The sequence below is a fragment of the Macrobrachium rosenbergii genome, chromosome 2 (assembly GCF_040412425.1).
Source record: "Macrobrachium rosenbergii isolate ZJJX-2024 chromosome 2, ASM4041242v1, whole genome shotgun sequence".
NCBI lineage: Eukaryota > Metazoa > Arthropoda > Malacostraca > Decapoda > Palaemonidae > Macrobrachium > Macrobrachium rosenbergii.
The window spans coordinates 73,703,625-73,729,633 of NC_089742.1; the positions used below are offsets into that span (position 1 = coordinate 73,703,625).

At 40.8% G+C, this 26,009-nt stretch overlaps 1 protein-coding gene across 1 annotated transcript in view; it reads right to left on the reverse strand.

Annotated features, from left to right (window-relative positions):
- Positions 1 to 26,009, reverse strand: part of LOC136843278 (acyl-coenzyme A diphosphatase NUDT19-like) — a 131,244-nt gene that overhangs the window by 64,292 nt on the left and 40,943 nt on the right. Inside the window, 3 exon segments of the mRNA XM_067111458.1 lie at positions 21,897 to 22,026; positions 22,028 to 22,141; positions 24,043 to 24,219. Of these exon segments, the coding sequence (XP_066967559.1) occupies positions 21,897 to 22,026; positions 22,028 to 22,141; positions 24,043 to 24,219 (421 nt within the window).

Genomic DNA, 26,009 nt, shown 5'->3' on the forward strand with positions numbered 1-26,009 from the left:
AGGAAAGCTGGTTACTACCCCCAGTCGATCGTCTTTAGAAGACGTCGGTATAATGAAGGGTGAGTGAAATACCACTACCACGGAAATATACTCGAAAGATCTCTCCTTATCAAAACCCCGTAAAAGAGTGGTGAGCCGTTACAGCTCCCACACTCAACACACCACCAGGACGGCGACACCAGCGCCACCTACTTCATTCCATTTTCTAGCACGTGTTACGTTCGCTTCTTTTGTGTGCTCGTCCCTATTTTGGTTTATTTTTTCTTCATCTACGATGGCTTCGAGCACCTTTTCCATCTCTAAGTTAAGTACCATCTTCTTGTGGGGTTTTTGATCTATTATGGCTGTTTTGGTCTCGTATTTTCATAAATATTGGGATCTTCTTATGACGCCACGGCGTCCCCTATCAGCCATGGCGAGCGCGAGGCGACTCCTTCTGTTCTTTCGGTCGGAGTTTTCTCCCAGTCGCTATATATATTTAGATTTTAGCCCTTGAATTCCTTCCTGGTGGTTCCGTGCGATGGCTCCCCCTCCAACTTTAGTTTTTGTTTTGCATTTTTGGCCTGTCGGCCTCTCTTAGGAGTTGCTCCATCCTGTACCCCACCAGGTCGGGTTCCTTTTCATTTAGTCTCATAGGCTATTATGTTATTCTTGAAGATGGTGCTCTTATTTTAAGTTTAATGTTTTTAGTTTTATTTGTTTTTTGTTTTTGGTTGTGTAGTTTGCCTCTGATGAACCTTATAAAATATTTTGAAATTACTCTCGAGGTAGGCTACACTTCCTGTGATCGTATTTTTATTCTATTGTTTTTGTATGATGGTTGTAGTGTGGGCTCCATCCCTTGCCTTGGGTGTGAGGAGATCAGGTTGAGGGAGTTTTGTTGCTGTTCCTCAGGGTCCGTTTTAGGGTCAGAGTGAGCCCTTAGTCCTCTTCCCCCAATTTGGAGGAATCGAGTTCTTTGGACGTGTTCCTCTTGGCTAGTCGCCTTCTTATCCCCTACTCGTTCCCTGTTGGCTCTCGGCACAAAATTTCTCTCCCTGTTGGTTACTCCTCTCCTTTTTCACCCCTCTCTCCCTCCTAACCTATGCTAGGTTTGGTTTTTAGGCTACGCCTAGGAGAGATGTTGGGCTTTGGGCTGTGTAGCTCCCTGGAGTAGGCTTCCCTTCCAAGTTCATTGGGAAGGAAGGTTGCAGTTGAGCGGGTGTCATGTTCTCCTTGTCTCCTCTCCCCTTCCGGTAGCCTACCTCTCCCCCTCTACCCCCTCAGCCTTGCGACTCGTGCGGGTGACGCTAGATGGCGTTTCTCCGAGTCAGGACTTCTCCTATTGGTAGAGGGATTCGCTCCCTCCCATGACGTCCCCAGCAGCGCTGTGGTGGGGTGGGTGGTTCGGTTGCTCGAGCGTGTTCGGATCCTGTCTCACCTCTCGTCTCCCCATCGAGCTTCGAAGTTTGGGTTTAGGTGTGGCCCGCCGTATGTTATGAACATTGATCCTTTACCCATTCGCTCCGGCGGGAGATAGGTGTGAATGATTCTATGTCACGCTAGCATACAGACTCTCCGGTCTCGGAGGGTTACCATCATTGTTAATTTTGTTTGTTGTTATTATTATTATTATTATTTTGTTTCTACCATATCGTGATTCCGGTCCCACACCTGGGGCTCCACTGCCGTTAATTTTCTGGCAGCCCTTATGGTTGGTTCCTGGTTCTCGTTCCTTCATTCCCCGGAGTCCTCCGGGGTATGAATCCTTAAACTTCCGCTCTGTGCATTTAAAGCTTATTGGCCCAGTTTAATTTGGTAGTTCTTCTACACCGGAGTATTCCGGTTGTAGTTGAGTTTCGGCCTTGCCGGCTTTATTTTGCTTAGAGTGTGAGGTTCATGTACTGTTACCTTTACAGACTGTTCGCTGTGAGGAGCCGGGTGTACCGCCTCCCTTCAACAACCCTACGGGCACGTAGTGTGCCGGACCCACGCTGGTTGTGCGGTCCGGCTGGACGACCTGGTTGTTTGGCACCCGATGGCTGTGAGGTTTGCTTCGCTCTCTCCTCAACCATCCAAGACGAAGTCGGTAAGTGAAAGTCTTCTTCCTCTGGTCCATGCTCCTCATACGTTCGTTGTTTATATTCTCCGTCGGTCTTTGCATTCTGACTAACCACAGGTTTCCTTGCAGGCGGATGAAACTTCCAAGAAGTCTGCCTTGAATCCCCTCCGGGCCTGGGTGGCTGGGTTCGCAGGAATGTTCCGTCGGGAAGCCCTGTGCCCTCGGCGCCAGGTTGAGGACCTGCTTTACCCTGCGCGCACGGGTGGCCGCAGCAGTTCCAGAAGAACTTGCCACCCCTATTATCCAGCAGATCCTTGATGCGACCCAGCCACCTCAAGTGGACATTATGTACGCCGAGGTCTCGGAGGATGTTGCCGCACTAAATCTCGACTTGGAACCTATGAATACGGAGCAGGACCAGGTGGTAAGTGGAGAGGTAAGTGAGGATGTTGGGGCGGGCCCCTTTGTTTAACTCCCTGCTTCATCGGTATCATCTTTTCAGGTTTTGTGAAGTCTTCCTCTTTGGGTGATAGAGCTCCGTCTGCTATCCCCAAGTTGAAGACTTCATGGAAGGCGAAGGGCTATAAGTCCTCGACTTCTAAGAAGGCATTGCCCTTCCCCCCGTCGAAGGCTAAGGTCCCAGGACCGGTAGCCTCCGGGAGTAAGTCTAGCTCCTCCGGCAAGGGCGCGAGTAAGAGGGCGGCAAAATCAAGCCCTCCTCCCCAGCCTCTTTTTGACGCACAAGCCCTGGCCACTGAACTGTACAAACAGTTCATGCAGGATCTACACTCGAGATTTGAGAAGATCTCAGAAAAAGTTTGCCACTTATGACAGTGTACTGGAAGGTTTGGCTCGCCAACCTAAAGCCGAACCGCAGTACTCTATCCCCGACACTGCGGACCTCCCGCTGTTTGATGTCGGAAACCCTTGGCGGTTCGCACTCCGGGCCATCCAACATGATGGCAAACTTACCTTAGACGGTCTGGGCACGAGACGGTTGGAGGAGTTGGAGTTCTTCCCCCGATCTCTTGCCCCCTTATCCTGGCTTTTCGTGAGGCTTACCAAGAAGCCTGGATTCGGTCAGACAAGGTACCTAGGGAAACTGTCATCATCCCTAGAGACCAAGCCCAGTCGGCTCTCCCACAGACTCTGACGGAGTGGCAGGCAGTGAACACAAAATTGACCCCTTTCAAGGGCAATTTCACGATGTTCACCCTAGGTGAAGATCTTCCCACTCCTTGTATGGACAAAATTGCTCTGGCCACGACCCGAGCATGCCTCGATGGGAACCCCTTTCTCAATTGAGGGAAACAGACCCTACTTCCCTGGTATTCCCAGGAAGTAACGAGTTCTGGGTGGACGCCCCGTCCACTTTCACTGTAGGCAAGCTGGACCCTCTTTGCGCTTCCACGCAGTTTAGCGAGCAACTCCCTAAGCTGCCGGAATCATTGTTAAAGGCGGAGTTTGAGACCGGACTAAGTTAGCCCGGTCCTTGAGCTCCGGCTGTCTTACTGAGGCTACTGCCGTCTCCGGCCCTCGGGACGAACCCTTTTTCCAGGTCCTGGCTAAGTCTTTCCTGGCGACCTTCCAGTTAGACTTGCATGAGTTTGTTATGGCTAGGCTGGAATGTAGAAAATTTATTTTTGCTGACGCTACAATCCGCCACGAGCCTAACAAGCTCATTAAAAGTTCAATCTGGGGACCTAACCTCTTCCCTGAAGGAGAGGTTACTTCCGTCATGTCCGAAGCTACACGGCCAATCAGAGTCTTTGCGCTCGGTGGGGAATTCCCACTTATAAGCGCAAGACCCCAGAATCGGCCGGCCCCAGACGAGAGGAGGAAAAAGGTTCAGGAGACATAAGAGGCCTCATCAGGCGATGGTTCAAGCCGTCCCGGTCTCGGCAGTGGCCCAGCCATCTACCTCTAAGTCCCAACCCCAGCAGTATGTTTTGGTTCAACCAGCGGCGCCCTCCTATGTATCCTCACCAGCATACAACCCCCTACATATGAAGGCCGTGGATTTTTTCACGGCCTCAATAGGGTGGCAAGGGGAGGAAGGGCAAGGCCCCTACAGAGGAAAATCTAACACCACCCCAAGGGGGAGGGACGTGGTAGAGGGAACAAACCCGCTCCCTCCCACTGAGAAAACGCAGGTAGGCGGTCGCCTGTATTGGTTCAGGGACCAATGGACCTTCAGCCCTTGGGCACACAGCATTGTGTCCAAGGGACTGGGGTGGAGCTGGATCAAGAATCCTCCCCCCAAACAGATTTTACCAGCCACCCACATCAATCCTACAGGATTATGTAAAAGAATTGCTCAACAAACGAGCAATAAAGAAAGCAAGGCACCTAAAATTTCAAGGCAGGCTATTCACTGTTCCCAAAAAGACTCCGATCAGCAAAGAGTGATCCTGGATCTGTCGCGTCTAAATCTCTACATAAAATGCGACAAGTTTTCAGCATGCTTACGGTAGCTCAGGTCCGGACTCAACTTCCGCGTGGAGCCGTCACCACCTCTATCGATCTTTCAGACGCTTATTATCACGTCCCCAGTTGCGCGGAACTTCTCTCAGTTCCTCGGTTTCAGACTCGGGAACCAAGCCTACTCCTTCAGGGTCATGCCCTTCGGTCTGAACATTGCACCCAGGATATTCACCAAGCTGGCGGATACGGTAGTACAGCAGCTCCGGTCCCAAGGAATCTCCCTAGCAGCGTGCCTGGACGACTGGATAATCTGGGCTCCAACTGTTCCGGTGTCAGGAAGCCACGTCCATAGTCACCAATTTCCTAGAGTCATTGGGTTTTCAGCTGAACAGGGAGAAGTCCGCCTGACTCCGGAGTCTCGGTTTCAATGGCTGGGTCTTCAGTGGGACCTGTCCTCCCACACGTTATCTCTCCCCTTCCAAGAGGAAAGAGATAGCATCTCTCACCAAGAGGTTTCTCAAAAATCAGTCAGCATCCCGTCAGTCCCAGGAAAGGGTCCTCGGGTCTCTCCAATTTGCTTCAGTAACAGACCTGCTCTTGAAAGCCAAATTAAAGGACATAAACAGGGTGTGGCGGAGCCGAGCAAACACCAAGCTCAGGGACAAGGTCTCCTCTATCCTCGGATCTTAAAGACAAGGCTGCGGCCTTGGACCACAGTCAAGGGCCTGTCCAAAACAGTCCCACTTCAGTTTCCCCCTCCGGCACTAGTTATCCACACAGACGCTTCTCTAAGCGGCTGGGGGATATTCACCAAAACAAAAGTACAAGGAACGTGGTCCACAATGTTTCAGCAGTTCCATATAAACACCCTGGAAGCCATGGCGGTCTTTCTGACGCTGAAGAAAATCCGCCCTCCCAATCGGATTCATATCAGGTTGGTGTTAGACAGCGCAGTGGTGGTTCATTGCATCAACAGGGCGGCTCCAGATCAGGTCGAGTAAACCAAGTAATGGTAGCTATCTTCTCCCTGGCGAACAAGCACGGTTGGCACCTGTCAGCCACCCACCTAGCAGGTGTCCGGAACGTGGTGGCGGATTCCCTGTCCAGGACTACCCCGTTGGAGACGGAGTGGTCCCTGGATGCGGAATCTTTCCAGTGGATTTGCCGCCGGGTTCCGGGACTCCAAGTGGATCTGTTCGCAACAGAGAGCAACTTCAAGCTCCCCTGTTACGTAGCCCCCAACCTGGACCCTCAGGCGTTCGCCACAGACGCAATGACAGTAGATTGGAACAGTTGGGAGAGAATTTATCTGTTCCCTCCAATAAATTTGCTGCTGAAAGTTTTACACAAACTAAGGACATTCAAAGGTCAACCAGCTCTGGTAGCCCCCTATTGGCCGAAGAGCAATTGGTTCCCTCTCCTTCAGGAACTGGGCTTGCGGAGTCTTCGGATTCCCAAGCCCATTCTGACCCAGACAGTACAAACCAAGACTGTGTCAGCTTCCTCAAGGATTCAAGATGCCCTAGCTTTATGGACTTTATAAAGTTCGCAGCTTAAAAAAGGAGCAAACATTGACCCTGTCAACACTCTGTTTTTAGAATCAGATAAAAGAGATTCTACTATTAGGCAATATGACTCAGCAGTCAAGAAGTTAGCCTCCTTCCTGAAAGCATCTGAAGCCAAAATTATGACGACTAATTTAGGAGTTTCCTTCTTTAGGTCACTGTTTGAGAAAGGCCTGGCTCCGGCCACTATTACCACAGTCAAGTCGGCATTGAAGAAAGTATTTCTTTACGGCTTTAAAATTGACCTTACAGATTCTTATTTTTCATCCATCCCAGAGCATGCGCTCGTCTGAGACCAGTATCACGTCCACATTCGGTTACTTGGTTTCTCAATGACGTCCCTTAAGTTAGCGCCAGAGTTGGATAACTTACATTGCTCTTATCAAGATCTGTTAAGGAAAACCTTATTCTTACTTAGTTTGGCTTCAGGTGCTAGAATTTCAGAGCTGTCAGCTCACTAGAGGTGATAATTTTGTTAACTTCCTCCCATCCGGAGAAGTCCTCCTCTCCCCTGACCCTAGATTTTTAGCTAAAAACGAAGACCCACAGGACAGGTGGTCTCCTGGAAGGTGGTGCCCTTCCTCAAGATCAATCTTTATGTCCAGTCCATACACTTAAATCTTACCTCTCAAGAACTCCACAGAGTAAGTCGGGTCCTCTTTTATCAGGGAGAAAGGTGGTACTCTTTCCCTTTAATGGTATAAGACAACAGATTCTGTATTTCATTAAACAAGCCAACCCAGACTCAGTTCCTAAAGTTCATGATATTCGAGCAGTGGCTACTTCTACTAATTATTTTCATAATATGGACTTTTCAGAGTTATCAAAATACACGGGTTGGAAATCACCTCTAGTGTTTAAACGCCACTATTTAAAATCACCGAAGCCCTGAAATATTCTACTGTAGCAGTGGGAAGTGTCATCTCCCACATTAAATAATTATATCCTTTCCTTTTCCCCCCCTACGCCTACCTCATTTGCTTCTCTGCTTGTTTTCCTGGTCGTTTATGCCTCACTGCCTAGCTCTTCATATTGATATATTTGTATTTTATGATGGAAAACTGTAATCTGATTAGCCATAATTGTTTTCTTTTGTGGGTACTGGACAGTTTTTGTTGGCTCCATGTACCCCAGATAATTGTTCTGTGTGTTATTTTCATTAGTCTTGTCTCTTACATGTTTTAAGCCTAAGTTTACATATATAGTTTTAAGGTTGTATTTCTTGTTCTGTGCCCATTTCATGTTTCACTACTTTTAAGTAATTTTAAGATTTTTGAGGTTTCCTCCCCATCAGACCGGGGACCTCCAGTGTTTTGTAGTGTTAAGTTTATTGGTGTGCCTTAAAATTAAGTTGCCTTACTTTTAAGTATTCTTGCTTCATGGAAGAGATTCCTTAATTAAAATTATTTTCGTTACAATTTTGCCTTTTCTTCAGGTTACCCCCTTGTTTTCCAGTAGTAGCAGTCTTGGCATGATTCTCTATCACTATTTCACCGCTGACACGGACTGAACTCAGAAAAGGGATTTTGACAGAGGAAAATCTATTTCTGAGGAAGGTCCCGTGTCACCCGGTGACCCTCCCTGTCTAGTCTAGTACTCTCCCCCTTCTTGCACATGCCAAGTCTGGGGTTAGTGCTAGCATGGAATGAAGTAGGTGGCGCTGGTGTCGCCGTCCTGGCGGGTGTTGGAGTGTGGGAGCTGTAACGGCTCACCACTCTTTACGGGGTTTTGATAAGGAGAGATCTTTCGAGTATATTTCCGTGGTAGTGGTATTTCACTCACCCTTCATTATACCGACGTCTTCTAAAGACGATCGACTGGGGGTAGTAACCCCAGCTTTCCTGAAAGCTCTTTTTCTCTGGTATATCTAGCATTGTTATACCTAGAAATTCGTGCTGTAATGGAATTTCACCGGGTGACACGGGACCTTCCTCAGAAATAGATTTTTCCTCTGTCAAAATCCCTTATATATATATATATATATATATATATATATTACACAATATGAATGTAAGTATACACAAATATAAATATAATGCAATGATACATAATTTAAAATAATATATACAATTACCAAAAATTCATTATTATATCATACTTAACTACAATTCGCATAGTTACCACTACATATGTTGTTAGTCTTCAGGAACATAATGTATCTCCATAATTATAAAGAAAGTGTTATGATAGTCCTGGAAGTTATATATATAAAAAATATATTTAGACATGCACAGAAGATACACAAGAGTACAGGAATCCTAAACTTCAGATATCAGATAATTTCATATAATAATCTAACTTATTAATGAAATTATATGTATTGTTTGATATTTAATTTAAGTTGTCAAGATAAAGACTGGGGTCTTTTGGTCACTCAGCACTTAAGACAGTGAAAAGAGGGGAGTTGGATTGGTTGGACAGCAAGATAAAGAGATCCAGAAAATAAATGCAATGAGATCCAGAAAATAAATACTGTACAATGAAGAACAAGAATCTAAAGATGGATCAGGAGAAAACCCACAGTTCCACTAAACTAAGAAGTAGTTGTTAGAGAGGTTGAACTACAAGACTAAAGAATGGAAGTGAAAATGGAGGTAAAGCAAAATGCTACAGAGTGTGTGCAGCCAGTGGCTGAAGAGACATTGGAAATGCCCTTTAGTAATGCCTACAGTGCATGACATGAAAATTATAGTATTCATGTTGTGTACAAGACTTCTAACTTCTGATTAATTTTATAGTTTTTTAAAACTATATAGGAAATTTATCAATCAGTTCAACAACAAAAGCTGGCTATTTAGAATAAAAATCTTTACCCTATATACCAACATTTTTAATTCTAGAGCATTGCATGCATATGACTTCATAAGTTAAATTAACTGGTGTATTAAAAGTACAGAGAGTGAGGGCCTATTATTGAAATGTTAAAATCTATATTTTTATCAAAACTTCAGTTTGAAATTTGTTAGCAATAATTTTAACATCAATATCATAGAAAGATCCTGTATCATAAGGGCCATTATTAGTATGTACTGGAAACTTCAAGTAGCCTACCTTAGGATATAATGAATTAACATCAAATAACATACCTATTTAATCAATGATACTAGATCATCTATAAACCTAATGGTATTTTTATGTCTAAGTATGCCTTCTAATGGATTGCAGTATTAAGGAAGAATTTAGATTCACAAAAATGTAATACCAATTAGCATTGTTAAGCCAATATATTCTTATAAATACAGAATCTCAATATTTTAAGCATGTTAGTTTCATTTATATTTCTTATTTTTATGGCATACTTCTAAACCAGACCCAATATATTTACTGTATACGGAAACAATGCATCTAATAAGATTCTTCGTGTGGCAACATAGCATACACAAATAGATAGCATAAAATTACCTGGACTTTCAGGGTTACTGTTAAATAAGAATTGACAGCAATATTTTACTGTTGATATTAATAATCCATTTGTTATTTCCACTATTATCTGTCATAAAACTCATCTAAATGTAAACTAAGAATATCAATATCATTAACAACGCAATTTACTGAGCTCCTTATGTCTACATTTACTAGGACATTTTGAAATTTTGGTATACAACATATGACAGTTGGATTATAGGAAGGTACCAATTTATATGACTTGTGCATGTCCACAAACAAATTGTCTATGCTTTTTCTGATCAACATCGCACTTCTCAAAGTTATTAATGATTTCTGAGATTAAAACTAATATTATTATCAGCCTGATCCACAGGTAATGTAAAATATTTCTTATTAATCAAATAGATGGAACATGGACAGATATTAGGAGCAGTATTAATTCTTTCCTGAATATTTTTCTTATTTTCATTTTCCATTCTTTAACCCTTAAGGGATGGCATAATCTATCAATGTGCAGCACCCAAGACTGGGGAAACTTTGAGGTCGGCAAAATAAAAAAATCACATCAATGGATAAAAATTCTAAAAAATTTTCCCTACCTTCCACAAGACGTTGAAAATAACTATCTAAAACCCCTTGTGGGGTCTCATTTACAAGACAATCGTAAATTTTACCAACTTATATATGCTTCTTCTAATAAATAAGTTTTTTGGATTTTGTAAAATTATTATTACGGCTCACACTATATCAAAACATAAGAAATAAAAGCAGTAACAAATTTTTTGCATATTTGTTGTAAAATATTCACGTAAGTTTACAAGAAGGAAGATTCAGTACCTATTTTTTCACTTTTACATGCTTTTTCTAATATTTCTTTGCAATTTTCTTTGTAAAATTACATTTACCACCGACATACTATCGTAAAAGACCAAAACAAAAACAACAAACCCTTCTCACATTTACAAGCAAATTTACTTAAAAGACTCGTGAGAGAGAGAGATGCACCTTCCCCCTTTACTTGAAGTCATAAGCATTACTGATACTGGCCTAACTCTCACATCTGTATAAAAGTTGCCATTAGTTAATTTATAGTATATAGAAGTATTGGCACCTTTGTTTTTCGAATCCTTATTACCATAACAGTGGTGCGTAATTCTGCTTCACACTGAAGTGCAATCTGTCCACCTCCCCAAACCTGTTTTACTTCACACTGAAGCTCAATCAACTAGTTTTAAGGGTTAAACTGGTCAATAATTATACTAAACTGGTAAGAGAGTTTATACAGTAATATATATATATATATATATATATATATATATATATATATATGATATATATATATATATATATATATATATATATATATATATATATATATATATATATATATATATATATATAGCTGAGAGTATACAGGTGGCTGCTATCCCATGGGCAAACAGGACCAAGGGCAGAGGAAGATTGTTCTCCATAATAACGGCATAACTTTATTTAAATTATATATTCATAGACATCTGTCTCATTATCAAAGCTGGAATAAGTAAAATATAAATATAAAATCAGACTTCATACTTAAATTACAATCAAAATATAAAAAAGTTATACAAAGAAAAGACAAATTTTTTATATACATGTATATAATATCTGCAAATGACATAAACAAAGAATTCAAAACTCACGTCAGTTACAGATTGTTGAGATATCATTTATTGTTCAATCTTGCCTATAAGTAGTTTAATAAAAAGAGATTCAAAGATAGGAGGCCAAGAACTGGGGACTTTGGAAAGTATTTTAAAATTTCATAATCAATTTCTGTTTTACATCTTTTGGCGTGTTCTCGACATATGAGAACTCTGGATTAGATAATTTGACTCCAGTTTCCCATAACAGACTATGACAATCAACTTAAGCACTTTCAGTTGGCGCCCCGTATTTCCTGTTTCAAAATCAAGCAAATATTTATTTGCTTGCCCCGATGTAGTCAGGAAATAATTATCCCTCACGCCGCCTACTGAAAGTGCGAATTGATTGTCATAGTGGGGTCGGTTATAGAACTGAGTCAAATTATCTAATCCAGAGTTCTCAAATATTCGAGAACACGCCAAAAGATAAAACAGAAATTGATTATAGAAATTTTAAAATACTTTCCAAAGTCCCCAGTTCTTCGCTCCCTATCTTTGAATCTCTTTTATTAAACTACTGGTACCAAGATTGAACAACCAAACTACCTCAACAACTCTGTACCTGACGAGTTTACCCGGCCTGGAATTTTTGTTTATGTCACTATACTTTTTATACTTTCATAAACGGTAACGGTCTTCTTAATTTTGTCTTTCTTTTGTATAACTTTTTTTATATTTTGATTGTAATTTTAAGTATGAGTCTGATTTTGTATTTATATTTTACTTATTCCAGCTTTGATAATGAGACAGATGTCTTGAAACGTAAGTACAAATAAAGTTATGAAAAATATTATGGACGTTATCTGCCAGGTCTTGGTCCTATATATATATATTTATATTTTCATCTTTATATATATATATATATATACATATGCAATAGTTATCTATTTTGGCTATATATATATATATATATATATATATATATATATTATATATATATATTCAATATCATATATATATATATATATATATATATATATATATATATATATATATATATATATATATATATATATATACATATATATATATATATATATATATATATATATATATATATATATATACATATATACATATATATATATATATATATATATATATATATATATATATATATATATATATATATATATATATATATATATATATATATATAATATATATATATAATATATATATATATATATATATATATATTTTTATATATAAAAATATATATATATAATATATTATATATAATTATATATAAATTATATATATAATATATATATATATATATATATATATATATATATATATATATATATATAAATATATATATATATAATATACAAATTTCCTGGGTTTATGGTATTTTTACAGGCTGGCAAACGGAAACTTTATTTTATTGGCCTTGGAGTTCTGACTTGCATGAAAGGGAAATCATAAAAACAAAGAACAAGGGATGATTTTAGGAGCTGAAGGCTCTACTTCATAAGGAAATGTTACTAAAACACTTAGGATAAATTAAGGAATTATATTTACAAAAGAAAGCATTAGAGGGAAAAATGGGTAAGTAAATTGTTAAAGGGCTTGCAATGCCTGAAGATCCTTCTACTGGAGTCTTGACTAAGGGGAAGGCACAGTCCAAGATGAGTCCACTGCGAATAGGTCCCTCTGCAAGATTTACACATTACATGCCAGTAAAAGAACAATATAATACAGAATATGACTTGAGTCTGCATGAGGGTGCCAAGGACTCAAGGAATGAATGACCACTTTACACTTGAACAAAGGACATTGGAAATGGCACTGGATCCAGCTGGCACAAGGGCAGAGGTGAAATACAGGCAGTCCCCTATTATCGGGGGGTTCCGTTTTCTGAGGGTGTGATGATAACCTGAAATTGCCGCTAACCGAAAATCAACGATTTTGGCGCCTTTTTGGCGATTTTCAGGGTTATCGGCGCTTGCTAAAAGACGCCGATTTTCGGTTATCGCACCTCTGTTAGGTATCTATCAGTGCCAATACCCAATTATCGGCGCCGAGTGGAAATCGGCGATTTTCTCTCACGAAAATTGCCGATTTTAAAGAATCACTGGCAAGCGCCATAAAACCGGATAAGCTGTTAACCGGTCCGCTGTTAACCGGGACTGCCTGTACTGGCACCCCAATAACTTTCTAAAGGGCAAACTGTCGTGACCGAAAAGTCTTTACTTGCACTTTACCTTAGGGGAAGCGGGTCTCTGGCGAAGGATGACCAGGGGTCACACGATGGCGATGCACCTCGAGAATGACTGTGGTCTGGAGTCAGACAGGGGAATGACGGTCTCTCAGCAATGGTATCACTCGCCCACGTGTATGGCTACTGTACTTCTACTCCCTATGACTACGGCTGCCACCGGACTTCTACTGCTACTCAGATCTCCTGTCCTTTCCTTTTAAGGCCTTGGCCGTGTGTCGTGGCCACGTGCAAACTTCTGCCGATAGCTGGGGCGTGTGCAAATGATGTGTCATTTGCCAGGTGTTCAGCCATCGGTTGCCTCTTCCCATGTATCCTGAGAAAGGAAAGACAATTCAGCAGCTTAATCTGTCTTTAGAAGGTTGTTTTAAGCAGCTTAGTTGGGCTAAGCTGCTTAATGGAGCAGCACCCAGCCTCTCTCTTTGCCCTTTTTACCCATGCCATCTCAATATCTGTTTCCAGGTAAAGAAAGGGACAGATCGAAATGTTGATAACTTTGTTCTGATATCTAGGTCAACTAGGACCGCCATGCAGATGATTCTACTCAATAAACAAAGGGCAAATTAGGTGGGGGGAGGCGCGCTGTGCAGCGACTTCTTGTAAATTATAATAGCTCTGCACGGAAGATAACATACGAGCCTTTACTCAGGCTTGTATGTTGATATTCAAGAAGTCGGCACAGCTGCTTTACTTTACTCTTCTCCCAACAAGAAATGGAAAAGCTTTTACTTTACTTTATCCCCACACAAAATGGAAAACGCTTCACTTTATATACTTCCAACGCATTAATATTAAACTACTTTAACATGGCACATTAATTTCTTCAAATTTACGGTATACATTACTTTAAGGTTATGAGGACAAGATAATTTTGAGGCAGGTGACAAAATTTAAGAATTAATTTACATATAAGTTCCTTAATTCTAAATAAGCAGAGGCATGCAGTTAGTATGCCTTGAAGAGGCAGTGTAAATGATAACACAGTGTTTATTTTTGTAAATGACATCCCCTTTACATGATATTGTAATGACGATACACAATTCACATTGGTAATTGCATAGCTAATAGTTCAAAGCATCGCCAACTCGACAGTTGACGGCTGACAACTTACACTGTGGTTTTTTGACAGCTGTGGGTGAGCATGAGTATTTGCGAGTTTAAATTCGCTAACTTTAAACCACGCTAATTTTATGCGTCCACTGCCCATAACTCGGGCACAGGCTCTAAATAGATACTCGCTCAATGTTATGACAGGATAAGCAGACAAAAGACAAGGGGTCTGGGACAAAATAGAGTTCTTAGAAAAAAAATAACAAAAGGAAAAATGAACAGGATGATACCAGTGAGTGGCGTGACCACGTACTAAAAGGCGGGACACATCTCTCGGATTTTACGAAAAAATCACAAGGGCAGGAGTCTATGACTGGCAATTCATTAAAAGTAGAAAAACGGAAAAATAAATAAATGAATGAAAGAGTAAATGATATGCACAGAAGAGTCAATGAAAATGGAGTGAGGTATTTAGTGTTTATGCAAGAATTTATCGTCCGTCACATATAAACTACAGCCCGGACTATCTCTCAGCACAGGGGCTGGAAAGGGAACCTAAAGGACACGACTCCAGGAAGAGCTGACTCACATGCCCTGTGCCAAGGTAGGGGCGCAAGGGCGTGCCACTTCCCACTCTGTTATTCTCAATGATTTATGCATTTTGAGGGGAATGGTATCCCGTATTTAATTGCCTCTTGTGGTGTTAATTCAAGAAAAGATTAACAGAGAATGATAAGGGGTAGAAGTTCCAGAGGAACAGAAGAAGATAGTGGAGGGCCTTGACATCCTCTTCTGGATTAGAGGTGCCAAGACCTTCGAAAGATGAAATGGTGGCACAGGTGCCAGGAGAGCTCTAGAGCTCTTTGTAGACTACCTGGAAATTTCCACACCCATGGTAATTCCGCCGCAAACCTCTCCTACTTGGACAGTTGTCCTCGGCCAGGGAATCGGAGGGCCTGAGGCCGGAGGGCGGCATGGAGTGCCACCTGGGCCAGCTGCTGCGACAGCTGACGCAGGAGTTTTGTTCACCAGCTCAGCTACCATGATCCATCGCAGCTCTTGTAGTTCATTGGCCCAGCGAGAGATGGCAGAAGCATGACTTCAAAGGTATCTGCAGTGGGCGGCGAGAGAGCGGTAACGGTCGGCGGGGGCGTGGACAACTCACAGGTATCAATGACCAGCTCAGGCACGAGTTGCTAGGCCGCACCTTTAGGTGAACTTCCGCTGTGGTCGAGAGGAACCGTCTCTCTTACCGACGCTGGTAGAGGTGCCAGGCCGGGAGAAGAGAGGGGAAGTTCTGAGTTGGATCCCTTGAATGGTGATCTGGGTTGTGCTCTGGCGCTGGCACTAAGGCAGGGTCAGGCACTATCAGAGGTTTCTTGTGCTCGTCGGTCAGGACGGATGGTGCTTGGTGCACGGTGCATGCAAGGCACTGGCAGGGGATTTGGCATCTCCGGGAGGAAGATCTGATTTGGGCCCTGGCAAAGGCACTGAGGCAGGGCCAGGCACTGGAATTGGATCGGGAATCGATCGAGGGGACCCCTGTGCATCGTACTCAGGTGGCACTGGTAGGGACTTCACGTCCTTATGGTACCCAGGGGGCGCCAGTCTTGACTGGGGAACAGGCGGTGGAGGATTTCTCGCGCCTGAGGAATGAGTTGGGGAATGTGGACCCCTGGATTGTCATGATTTCTGTGGGGACTGAAAGTCATGTTCCAGGATGATGTCATAGCCTCTGGGAAGATAGCTTGCTACTGCAAGATTGCAAATTTTTGAGTGATGAGGTCTCATAACTCTCAATTGGACCGTAAGGAGTATCATTCTAAATTGATTTACTCCCTCGATAGTGACGAGTTTTAGTCTATTGATGATAGCTCCATAGGGAACTCTGTCCCTTCGTACAAGGGAGATTTGCGAGCCAGAGTCATTGAATGCCTCGACTTGGCGCGCGGGGTAGCTGCCTCGGGGAGGGCCACATATACTGTATGGGACCTTCGGCGGGAGGGCCCAAGGACTTGGAATTCATGACGACCAAGGCGACGGCGGGAGTATTGGATTTATTATTGTTAGGGCATTTCACCCATGAGGGAGAGTGGCCATAAACCTTACACGCCGTGCAAAAGGTTTGGCTAAAATCTTTCCGTGCTGCCCCTGTGGAGGGCAGAACAGTTATTGGGTGGTTTTCCGGGAGAAAGAAGCGCTGTTTTCTTGTTTCCGCACTGATCAGAGAAATGCCCCGTCTTCTTGCAATAATGGCAAGTTGGGGGCTTACCCGAGTTCCCATTCTTACGGAAATTTGATCCTCTGAGGAGGGACAGGGATTTATCTTCCGCCCCATGGATCCTTCCTGAGGTTGGTGAGTCTCCCACATGTCTGCTATCCGCAACACTCGGTGAGTGTTGCTGGGGCTTTTTCTACTACATGAGTGGCCAGGGCAGGAGGGGCGTAGCGCAGGAAATGCTCAAATTTAAATTTCTCGAGTACCTCAGAGGTGCTAGTGGCTCCTTCGGACTCAAGCCATTTTGCTAACGCCCGCTCAGAATGGTACGCCCAATCGGACCAAGTCTGGCCTGCTTCTCTTGGCTGCTCTCTCCAACGCCTCCTCCACCGCTCGGGGGTAATCTCATACACCTTGGTAACCGTTTGGCGTGCGGCTTCCCAGTTCCCCTATCCTCTGCCAAGGGGCGTGGTAGGCAACGAGTGCCTTCCCTCCCAGGAATTTAGTGAGAACAAGGGAGAGTTCCGTGGGGGAGAGGGTGCAGAACTCCAGGACTCTTTCGGCCCTTTCAATCCATACTTCAGGTTCAGCCTCTGTCCATTTTGGCATGAACGAGTGAGCTGGCTGAGGGCACTCATTCCCACGGCAGGAGGGGGTGTGGCGTTCTGTCGTTCTGAGATCTGGATGTCATGGGTGCGGGTTGCTCTCGCTCCTCCCTCTGTTTCTCCACTCTCTTCTCCTAGGCGATCCTCTCTTTCTCTCTCTCTCTCTCTCTCTTCTCGTTCTTTCTCCTCTCTTTTCTCTTGGGCGATTCTCTCTTTTTCCCTCTCTCCCGTTCTTTCTCCTCTCTTTTCTCTTTTGTGGCAATTCTTTCTTTCTCTCTCCCTTGCAGTTCTAACTCCTTCTCGTGCCATTTCTAGCTTCTCTCTTCCGCTCTTTCTCCTCTCTTTTCTTTGGGCAATTCTTTCTCTCTCTCTCTCTCTAGCTCTCTTTCCGCCTTGGCATCGTCCACTTTCTCTTGAACCCAGTCTCTCAGAGCTTGCCCTGATAGTCCCATGTCCTTTCCAGTGGACATGTAGAATTTGAAGTCCTCATTTTGTTGGGCTCTGGCAGTAGCCATCTTGAAATAATGGTTATATGGACTGGACTCTCTAGCGAATCAAACATGTCTGAGAAGACTCAGGTTGTCTGAAAAGACTCAATTGCAGGAATCTGAAACACTCAATTGTTCAGGCTGAAGGAGAATGGATCTGCCTGAATAAGACAATTGATCAGTAAGTCTGAGGAGACTTTATTAAAATTTAATATGTCTGAGTAAGAATTTTAATATGCATCTCATAGGACATAACTGGATTTTATGTCACGCTGGACTTAGCTGGCCATAGCGTGAAATTAGGCGTTGTTCTAACGAACTGGAATGATCAGTCCCGTAAGGGCTTAGATGTGTGTGTGAAATACACTAATATAAGGTCTCAAAAGGACTTGATTTTGGTTTTCCTGCAGGAATTAGAAATTCTCGCCTCGTGCAACATAGAATTTTTAGTGGAGTCTCTTAAGACTTGGAATTTGGTTTTCCCGTAGGAATTAGAAATTCTCACCTCGTGCGATGTAGAATTTTTAGTGGAGTCTCTTAAGACTTGGAATTTGGTTTGCCTGTAGGACTTGGAAATTCTCGCCTCGTGCAACATAGAATTTTTAGTGGAGTCTCTAAGATTTGAAGTATGATCCGTCCCTCAGGACTAAGAAATTGGGTTGGTCTCGTAAGACTTGAAAATACGATTTGTCCCTTAGGGCTTAGAAATTACTAATGGGATAAAACCTCCCAAAAAATTTTGCTGAGAGTGGCTCCAGTAGGGACAGTTCTAAAACAACAAACTACCCAGGAATGAATGAAAAAGAGGGTACACACATGGGCAGGGGGCAGGGGTGAAGGTTGTCTGACACTCACCGGAGTTATTTTTACTCTGTGTGAATGAACCCATCTATCTGTAGACAGTCTGGGACTCCAGGGAATTTCCCGGGATGAGAGGATAACAGTAAAAATGACCTCGTAATTTTCCCTAAAAGCAGAGTTCAGATTTCGCTTTCCTAACCCCTAATTCGAGTTTTAGCTAAACTGAGAGAGTATTCCAGCAATGCAAGCTGATCTTATCCCACGGGGAGTTTATCACGCGCCTAAATAATCTCGCTATTCCAAAATGAGATGTAAAATTTAACACACAGGAATTTCTTTTAACACTATTCCTCAAGCAAAAATATGGCAAAGATTTTAACACAGAGGAATTTCGCTCTATTCCTCGCAGCAAAGAATGGTTAGCACTGGTTATTTCCTAATTACCTATCCTGAAAGGCATGCATTAACAAATCTAATATGGCGGGTCTCTTCTCTCAGTGAATACATGGGTCCCTATTCCTAATTCCTAGGAACAGTCACGACTAAAAAAAAATTGTTTTCAGATAAACACATTACTTACGCGGAACTCTCTTGGTCTGTGCTCTTGGTAACAGGTTTGGATTTGTTTCGCACCCAGCTTAGCTTTGCTAATCGCTGATTTGGCGAGTTGCAAATGCACAAAGCAACAATAGTGGGGAAAAATGCAAATGCTAAACGACATCTATAGGAAGGTCGCCACTTTTACGAATTTCCCTGGGTTTATGGTATTTTTACAGGCCGGCAACGGAAACTTTATTTTATTGGCCTTGGAGTTCTGACTTGCGTAAAGGGAAATCGTAAAAAAAAAGAACAAGGGATGATTTTAGAGCTGAAGGCTCTACATCATAAGGAAATGTTATGTAAACACTTAGGATAAATTAAGGAATTATATTTAAAAGCAAAAAAAAGCATTAAAAGGGGAAAATAGGGAAGATCCTTCTACTGGAGTCTTGACTAAGGTATACTTAACTCTGACTAAGGCAAGGCACAGTCCAAGATGAGTCCACTGCGAATAGGTCCTCTGCAAGAGAGATTTACATATTACACGCCAGTAAAGGAACAATATAATACAGAATATGACTCGAGTCTGCCCTGAGGGTGCTAAGGACTCGAGGAATGAATGACCACTTTACACTTGAACACAGGACATTGGAAATGGCACTGGATAAACTGGCACAAGGACAGAGGTGAAATACTGGCACCCCAATAACTTTCTAGAGGGCAAACTGTCGTGACCGAAAAGTCTTTACTTGCACTTTACCTTAAGGAAAGCAGGTCTCTGGCGAAGGATGACAAGGGACGATCTCACATATGGCGATGCACTTGAGGATGACTGTGGTCTGGAGTCGGCCAGGGGGAATAAAGGTTTCTCAGCAATGGTATCACTCGCCCACGTGTATGGCTACCGTACTTCTACTCCCCTATGACTACGGCTGCTACCGGTCTACTGCTACTCAGATCCCCTGTCCTTTCCTTTTTAAGCCCTCAGCCGTGCAAGGCCGTGGCTGCTGTGCAAACTTCTGGAGGATAACTGGGGCCATGTGCAAACGATGTGTCATTTGCCAGGCTAAGCTGCTTTAAGGGAGCAGCACCCAGCCTCGTATCTTGCCTTTACCCATGCCATCTCAATACAGTAAACCCCTGTATTCGCGTTCTCACGATTCATGGACTCAAGCATTCATGGGTTTCTCTGTAGAACATATCTACCCATTATTTGCATGAAAATTCACCCATTCTTGGTATTTTTCACTGAGAAATATTCACTAATTACTGTATTTTCATATGATTTTCATGAATAAATGCACTTTTCGTGATAAAACTATTAAAATACTCAAGTATAAGCATTTTTACAGGGTTTTTCTTGTGTTTAAACTATCAAAATGGGCATTTCTAAGTGTTTTAGAGGGGTTTTAAGTATTCACGGATTTTAGCTATTGGGGGTGTGGTAACATCCCCCAAGAATATAGGGGGTTCACTATACCTGTTTCAGGTAAAGAGAGGGACAGATCGAAATGTTGATAACTTTGTTCTGATATCTAGGTCAACTAGGACTGGGCATGCAGCGACAATTCTACTCTCAATAAACAAAGGGCAAAGTAGGTGGGGAGGCGCTGTTATCAGCAACTTCTTGTAAATTATAATAAATATATATATATATATATATATATATATATATATATATATATATATATATATATATATATATATATATATATATATATATATATATATATATATACATACATACATACATACAGGCAGTCCTCGGTTATCGGCGGGGATTCCGTTCTGGGGGTGTGATGATAACCGAAAATCGGCAATTTCCAGCGCTTTTTCGGGCAATTTTCAGGGCTTATCTGTGCCGACTTTAGCTCATCAGTGCCTCTGTTAGGTATATATTGGTGCTAATACCCAATTATCTGCACTGATAAGCGAAAATCTGCAATTTTTACGCCAAAAGTTGCCGATTTTTGTCGCTAGACAAGTGCCGTAAAAACCAGGTCGCCATTAACCAAGCCCGCTGTTAACAAACGGGACTGCCTGTATATATATATATATATATATATATATATATATATATATATATATATATATATATATATATATATATATATATATAAAAAACTGATTCTATCGCTAATAACAATAATTTGATATTTTGCCTATTTCATTTAGTTATGGTCTGAAACTACCAATAAAATTATTACCATTAACAAAATCTAAACTACCTGTTTTCATGTTTATGAAAAATCAGCTTTAAATCTAGTTTTCTCTCATGAAGACAGTATTTCTTCTATATCTCTAACAGGTAAATTCATGGTAACTTTAGCACAATTAAAATATATATTACTTAATGTCTATGAGGATCTGAGTGATATTTTAGGATATGTATTTTTCAAAATGAAAGCAGATATCAAATCTTGAATACGCATTAATTTGGGATATTCGGAGAATTAATATATTATTTTTAAAATAAAACATTAAGCATATACTAATTTTATTACTCTTCTCTACTTCTAAAGACCAATTTTGAATATCATATTTATATTAAATCAATACGTACTCATACAGGCCTTTTTGTCTAGGTAACACAGAAATGCCTAAATTATATTCTTTGTATTTCTAAAGTAACTTTATAAGAAGTTAAGCCAAAGTCAACAGAAGTGCCTATTCACTAAGTGGTGACATTCCACTTCCAAAAAAGACAACATTCTCTTACCCACATCATTTCTTATAAAGACATTGAAAGTATTCATTACTACCTGACAAAACACAACACTTGAAAGTCAAATGGTATTCCCTTTGGAAAACAAACATGAAACCAACCTAATTATGTTCGCCACTAATTTGGATTATCAGGTAAGGTAAAACTTCTTGCCACAATAATATTTAAAATAAATCTCTTACCTGGTAAGACTGTAAGAAATCCATCTGTTGCCATTACTTTTACTGGACACCATCTCTCTAGCCCCATCTTTCCTCTGTTAACTGCAAACTCTTTTTAGCTTGTCATAGTCTCTGAACTGTAGGAACCGAGATATTTCATATGCTTGAGGAGGTGGAAGCAGTATATGTCCATTCATCCACTGCTCAAGAATTGACACGGGAGATGCAACCTGTCAACATACGATTTAAAAAATATAGGGGAGTTAGCTCATATGCATATGAATGGGAATACGAACAGCACAAAACTATCCTTTAGGAAAATGTGGCAACTATTCTATCACAAGTATGGAAATGTATTAATTTATAGAACCTTTAATGTAATGGATATATTGTCCCTGAACTACTACAAAAATATGTATACTATCCTTTGATTACTGCTCAGCAACTTCCTTTTAGCTGAAATTATCATTAGGAAGAAGACAGTTACTAGGGGAAAGAGAGGGATGTTGAAGGTATTGTGGAGCACTGATGACAGCTTGGAGTTTGGGTCATCACCATATGGTTTGCTGCAAGCAACAAACCTCTAAAACTCCACCTCTTAGAATGTGTGACAGCCCTGAATACAGCATAAATCTCAATGACTTGCCTTCAAAAAGCAAGAAGCAAAACAAACCATCTTCAGTGCATAACTCAGGAGCAAAGCCTCCTGTAAAGGTTCATAGGGAGACTAACTGAAACTCTTAAAAACTAAGAAATTCTAGCTTGGGGGTTTGGACAACCTGTAAGGAACCCTGTTCTAAAACTAATCAATTAGCTTCAAGTCAAACCTAAGAGAGGAAAGAGGCAAAAGACTTGTGAGAAGGTGGATTTATAGAGTAGGACGGCAAGGCTGACTACTTACGATGTATACAAAAAATTAGAATATCTGCTGTATAAGGGATAGTGGGGTACCTAACTTCAGGCCCCTCTCATTATATTAATTACACAAAGGGGTCCACTTGGAGAGGTTAATGTTTGAAGCTCTGCAAGGTCTAGTGATACTTTTGGCTGCCTATGCTGAAAACCCTCTATTTCTGACACTTCTGAAAAGAACATTGTTTTATCTAAGGGTTATCCTCAGCCCAGCCCTACACTGAGCATACACTGCTGAGATCATTTCTTAATCAAAAGTAAACTTTACTTTTTAACATTTGTTACTTACACAGGGTGGAGCAAAAAAAAAAAAAGTGAATGATTATGGAGCCATCAAGGAAGCTCATAAGACACTTTTAAAAGAGTTCCCCAGCTTTTAAACAAGCTACAGATCTTTAATCTTCATAGCTAGCCTGTTCAATGATATCAAATAATTTGGGTAAATAAAGAGTCAATCGTTCTGTTAGCCCTGAGGGAACTTCATTTTGAATCAAGGCTGCTTCTGTACATAAAAAAATATTAGTTATTCCAAACATCACTAAGGAAAATACAATTTTATTCATGCCAGTAAAAGCCCACCCACAGTTGTGACTTACACTACTAGATCTAAAGATACTTTTCAACTAGACTGCAACTGTGCCTACTACAGAAAAATTATGAACGACACGTACCCATCAGAAGGGTCATAATTCACTGTCACTGACTAAACAGCATGAGAGACCTTGCTATACTTTTTTTCTAATACTGGTTAATCTACTTTCATCCTTTCAACATCCTAAAGCTAATACAGTTATAATGCTCAACACTAAGGTAACCACTGGGTACCCTTGTGATGTTTGGCAACCTTCAGACCACTTACCAGCATTACCTGTAAACACATCAAATAACGTCAAAGTTTTATTTGCTAAAGCAAACAACAGGCATTTACATCAATTTGCCTTGTGCTCACTCACACGGCTCAAGTGTAGCCAAAATGTTACTGTTCTGTTATTCTGTTACCAATGCTAATTTTATCTGAATCCTGTAAGACATTTTACTTACTAGAGTTGTCCACATGGATCCACAACTGTACAATTACATACTATGCCATCTACAATTGTGTCACCTTTTATTACTTCCCTGACAGGTAACTTTCAGGCTCTTAAATAACACCACATCATGCTAATTGTATCTATACATTTAATTCACAGTAGTATAAGAATGAAACACTTCCACTTACCTGGATATCAGAAATTTCTCCTCCATCTGCTGCTGCTTTTGATATTCCATCCACAAAAGCAATATAAAATGCTGTATCAAATCTCTTTTTCATTGCAGAAGGAGTGAGCCATCCAGACCATTCATGCAAGTTCCAAATAGCAGGGCAACCACCAAATTCACCAAAAAGAGCAAGGAACTGTAAGGAAAATATCCATATATAACTCAAATGATTAAGTACTAGATTAAGAATGAGTGAGAGGGACTAACAGAATTAATCAGTTTTATTAACTACAAAATCAAGTTATAAAGCTCTTGAAAACACATAAACTGTAGTCCCTGCTACCCAAATGGCCTCAACGTAAAGTTATCTTTTCATAAAATTAGAAAAAGTGCAAGCTATCACTATGGAGATCAAGTTCTAATTAACAATTAATTGAATAACCTCAAGCCAAAAGGACATGGCAGCAATATATAACATACTGTTATGAAGGGCCTCTAAAACTGAAAGGGTTTCATGATAAAAAAAAAGCCAAAGATCTTATCCACTCACACAAACCAACTGAAAAAATCTTCAAGCATTAGAACAGCATGAAAAACTATCTTAAGCAGAAAATGGCCAACAACAACAAAAAATGAAACATGCCCAATAAAGTGTGGTTTCTAGTAATTACAATGGCTTTTTCATGGCACACTATTTTTTTACATTTCATGAATGTGACTTTACAACTGACTGTGATGATGATCATACTATAATCTATACAAAGGGGAGGGCTTATGTACATGTCACCTGACAGTAAAATAAAAGTAATGGCACTTTTTCTTAGTTACATTATCAAGAGAAACACAGAAACAGAGTATTTATAAACATTCAGAATTTCTATAAAGTATCAAAAGGAACAACACTGTAGTGCTATGTCTTGACTATAAGCATAGGGACCTCTACGAATTATTGGCTTACCCGATCTTTGCTTTACACAGAAATTATATAGTCTCATACAATTTGATTTTATACATATTTTTTCTTAACTTCCTAGAGTAACTTTGCTTCTAACATGTTATATTGATGGTACTATATTACTCATATAAACATTGTTATCAAACCTCAGGCCCTGACCACAGACCCGGACATGCACTCCTTTGCTTGTGGGTACATTTAAAAAATACTTTACTTTTCTCCATTATTTCTTTAAACTTTAGTCATTTGCTAATTAGCCTATTCTTATGTCTGTATTTTTACAAAGTGACTCATTACACAAAAGGTTATTCATTAATAATTCAAATTTCCATGTATTACTGAATATAGGAACATTGAGTTTCCATGAAAAATAAAATCTCTGGTACTGCTTTGTTTATACCAAAACTTGCAAAATTAAAACTCATATCTTTCGCACTCCTACTGAAGAAAGCATATTTGTAATTCAGTCATTCTCCCACAACTGTCACGTGAGTCTCACTGATTAACGTAAGAAAAGCAAATTCGAGTTGAGAAATGCAACCACCAATCAGGTCCTTCTACAACCATGAGAGACCTTGTGAATCGTGAAGAGTTACATTTTTGTCCTCTTGCATGTTTATTATTTCTGGTGGTCAAGGATTTTGCATATAAAATAATTTATGAACTTGTATAGATACAATCAGGTAGTACTTTAATACCTGTATTGCTAAAGACATTTTTCTTGTGTAAGGTTTGTGAAGCTTTTGAAAGACAAGTGTTTATATATCTGAAAAAAGATTATGTACTAATAGGTAATTTTATCTAAATTTGTGGAAAGATCTATATCTGTCTGACACCCCCTTTGTGGATAAGAATCTCACAAGTAACACAAACATTTTGCAGGCTACAAGGGTAAATGAACAGTTACAACTTAGGTTTGCCAATTTCTTTGAGAAATAATAATGAGTTTGAATTAAATAACCAGAATTTTTTTAGATCACAGTTTATTAAAGCTACTGCTTAAATCTATAGGAAAGTAAACAACTTGGTCT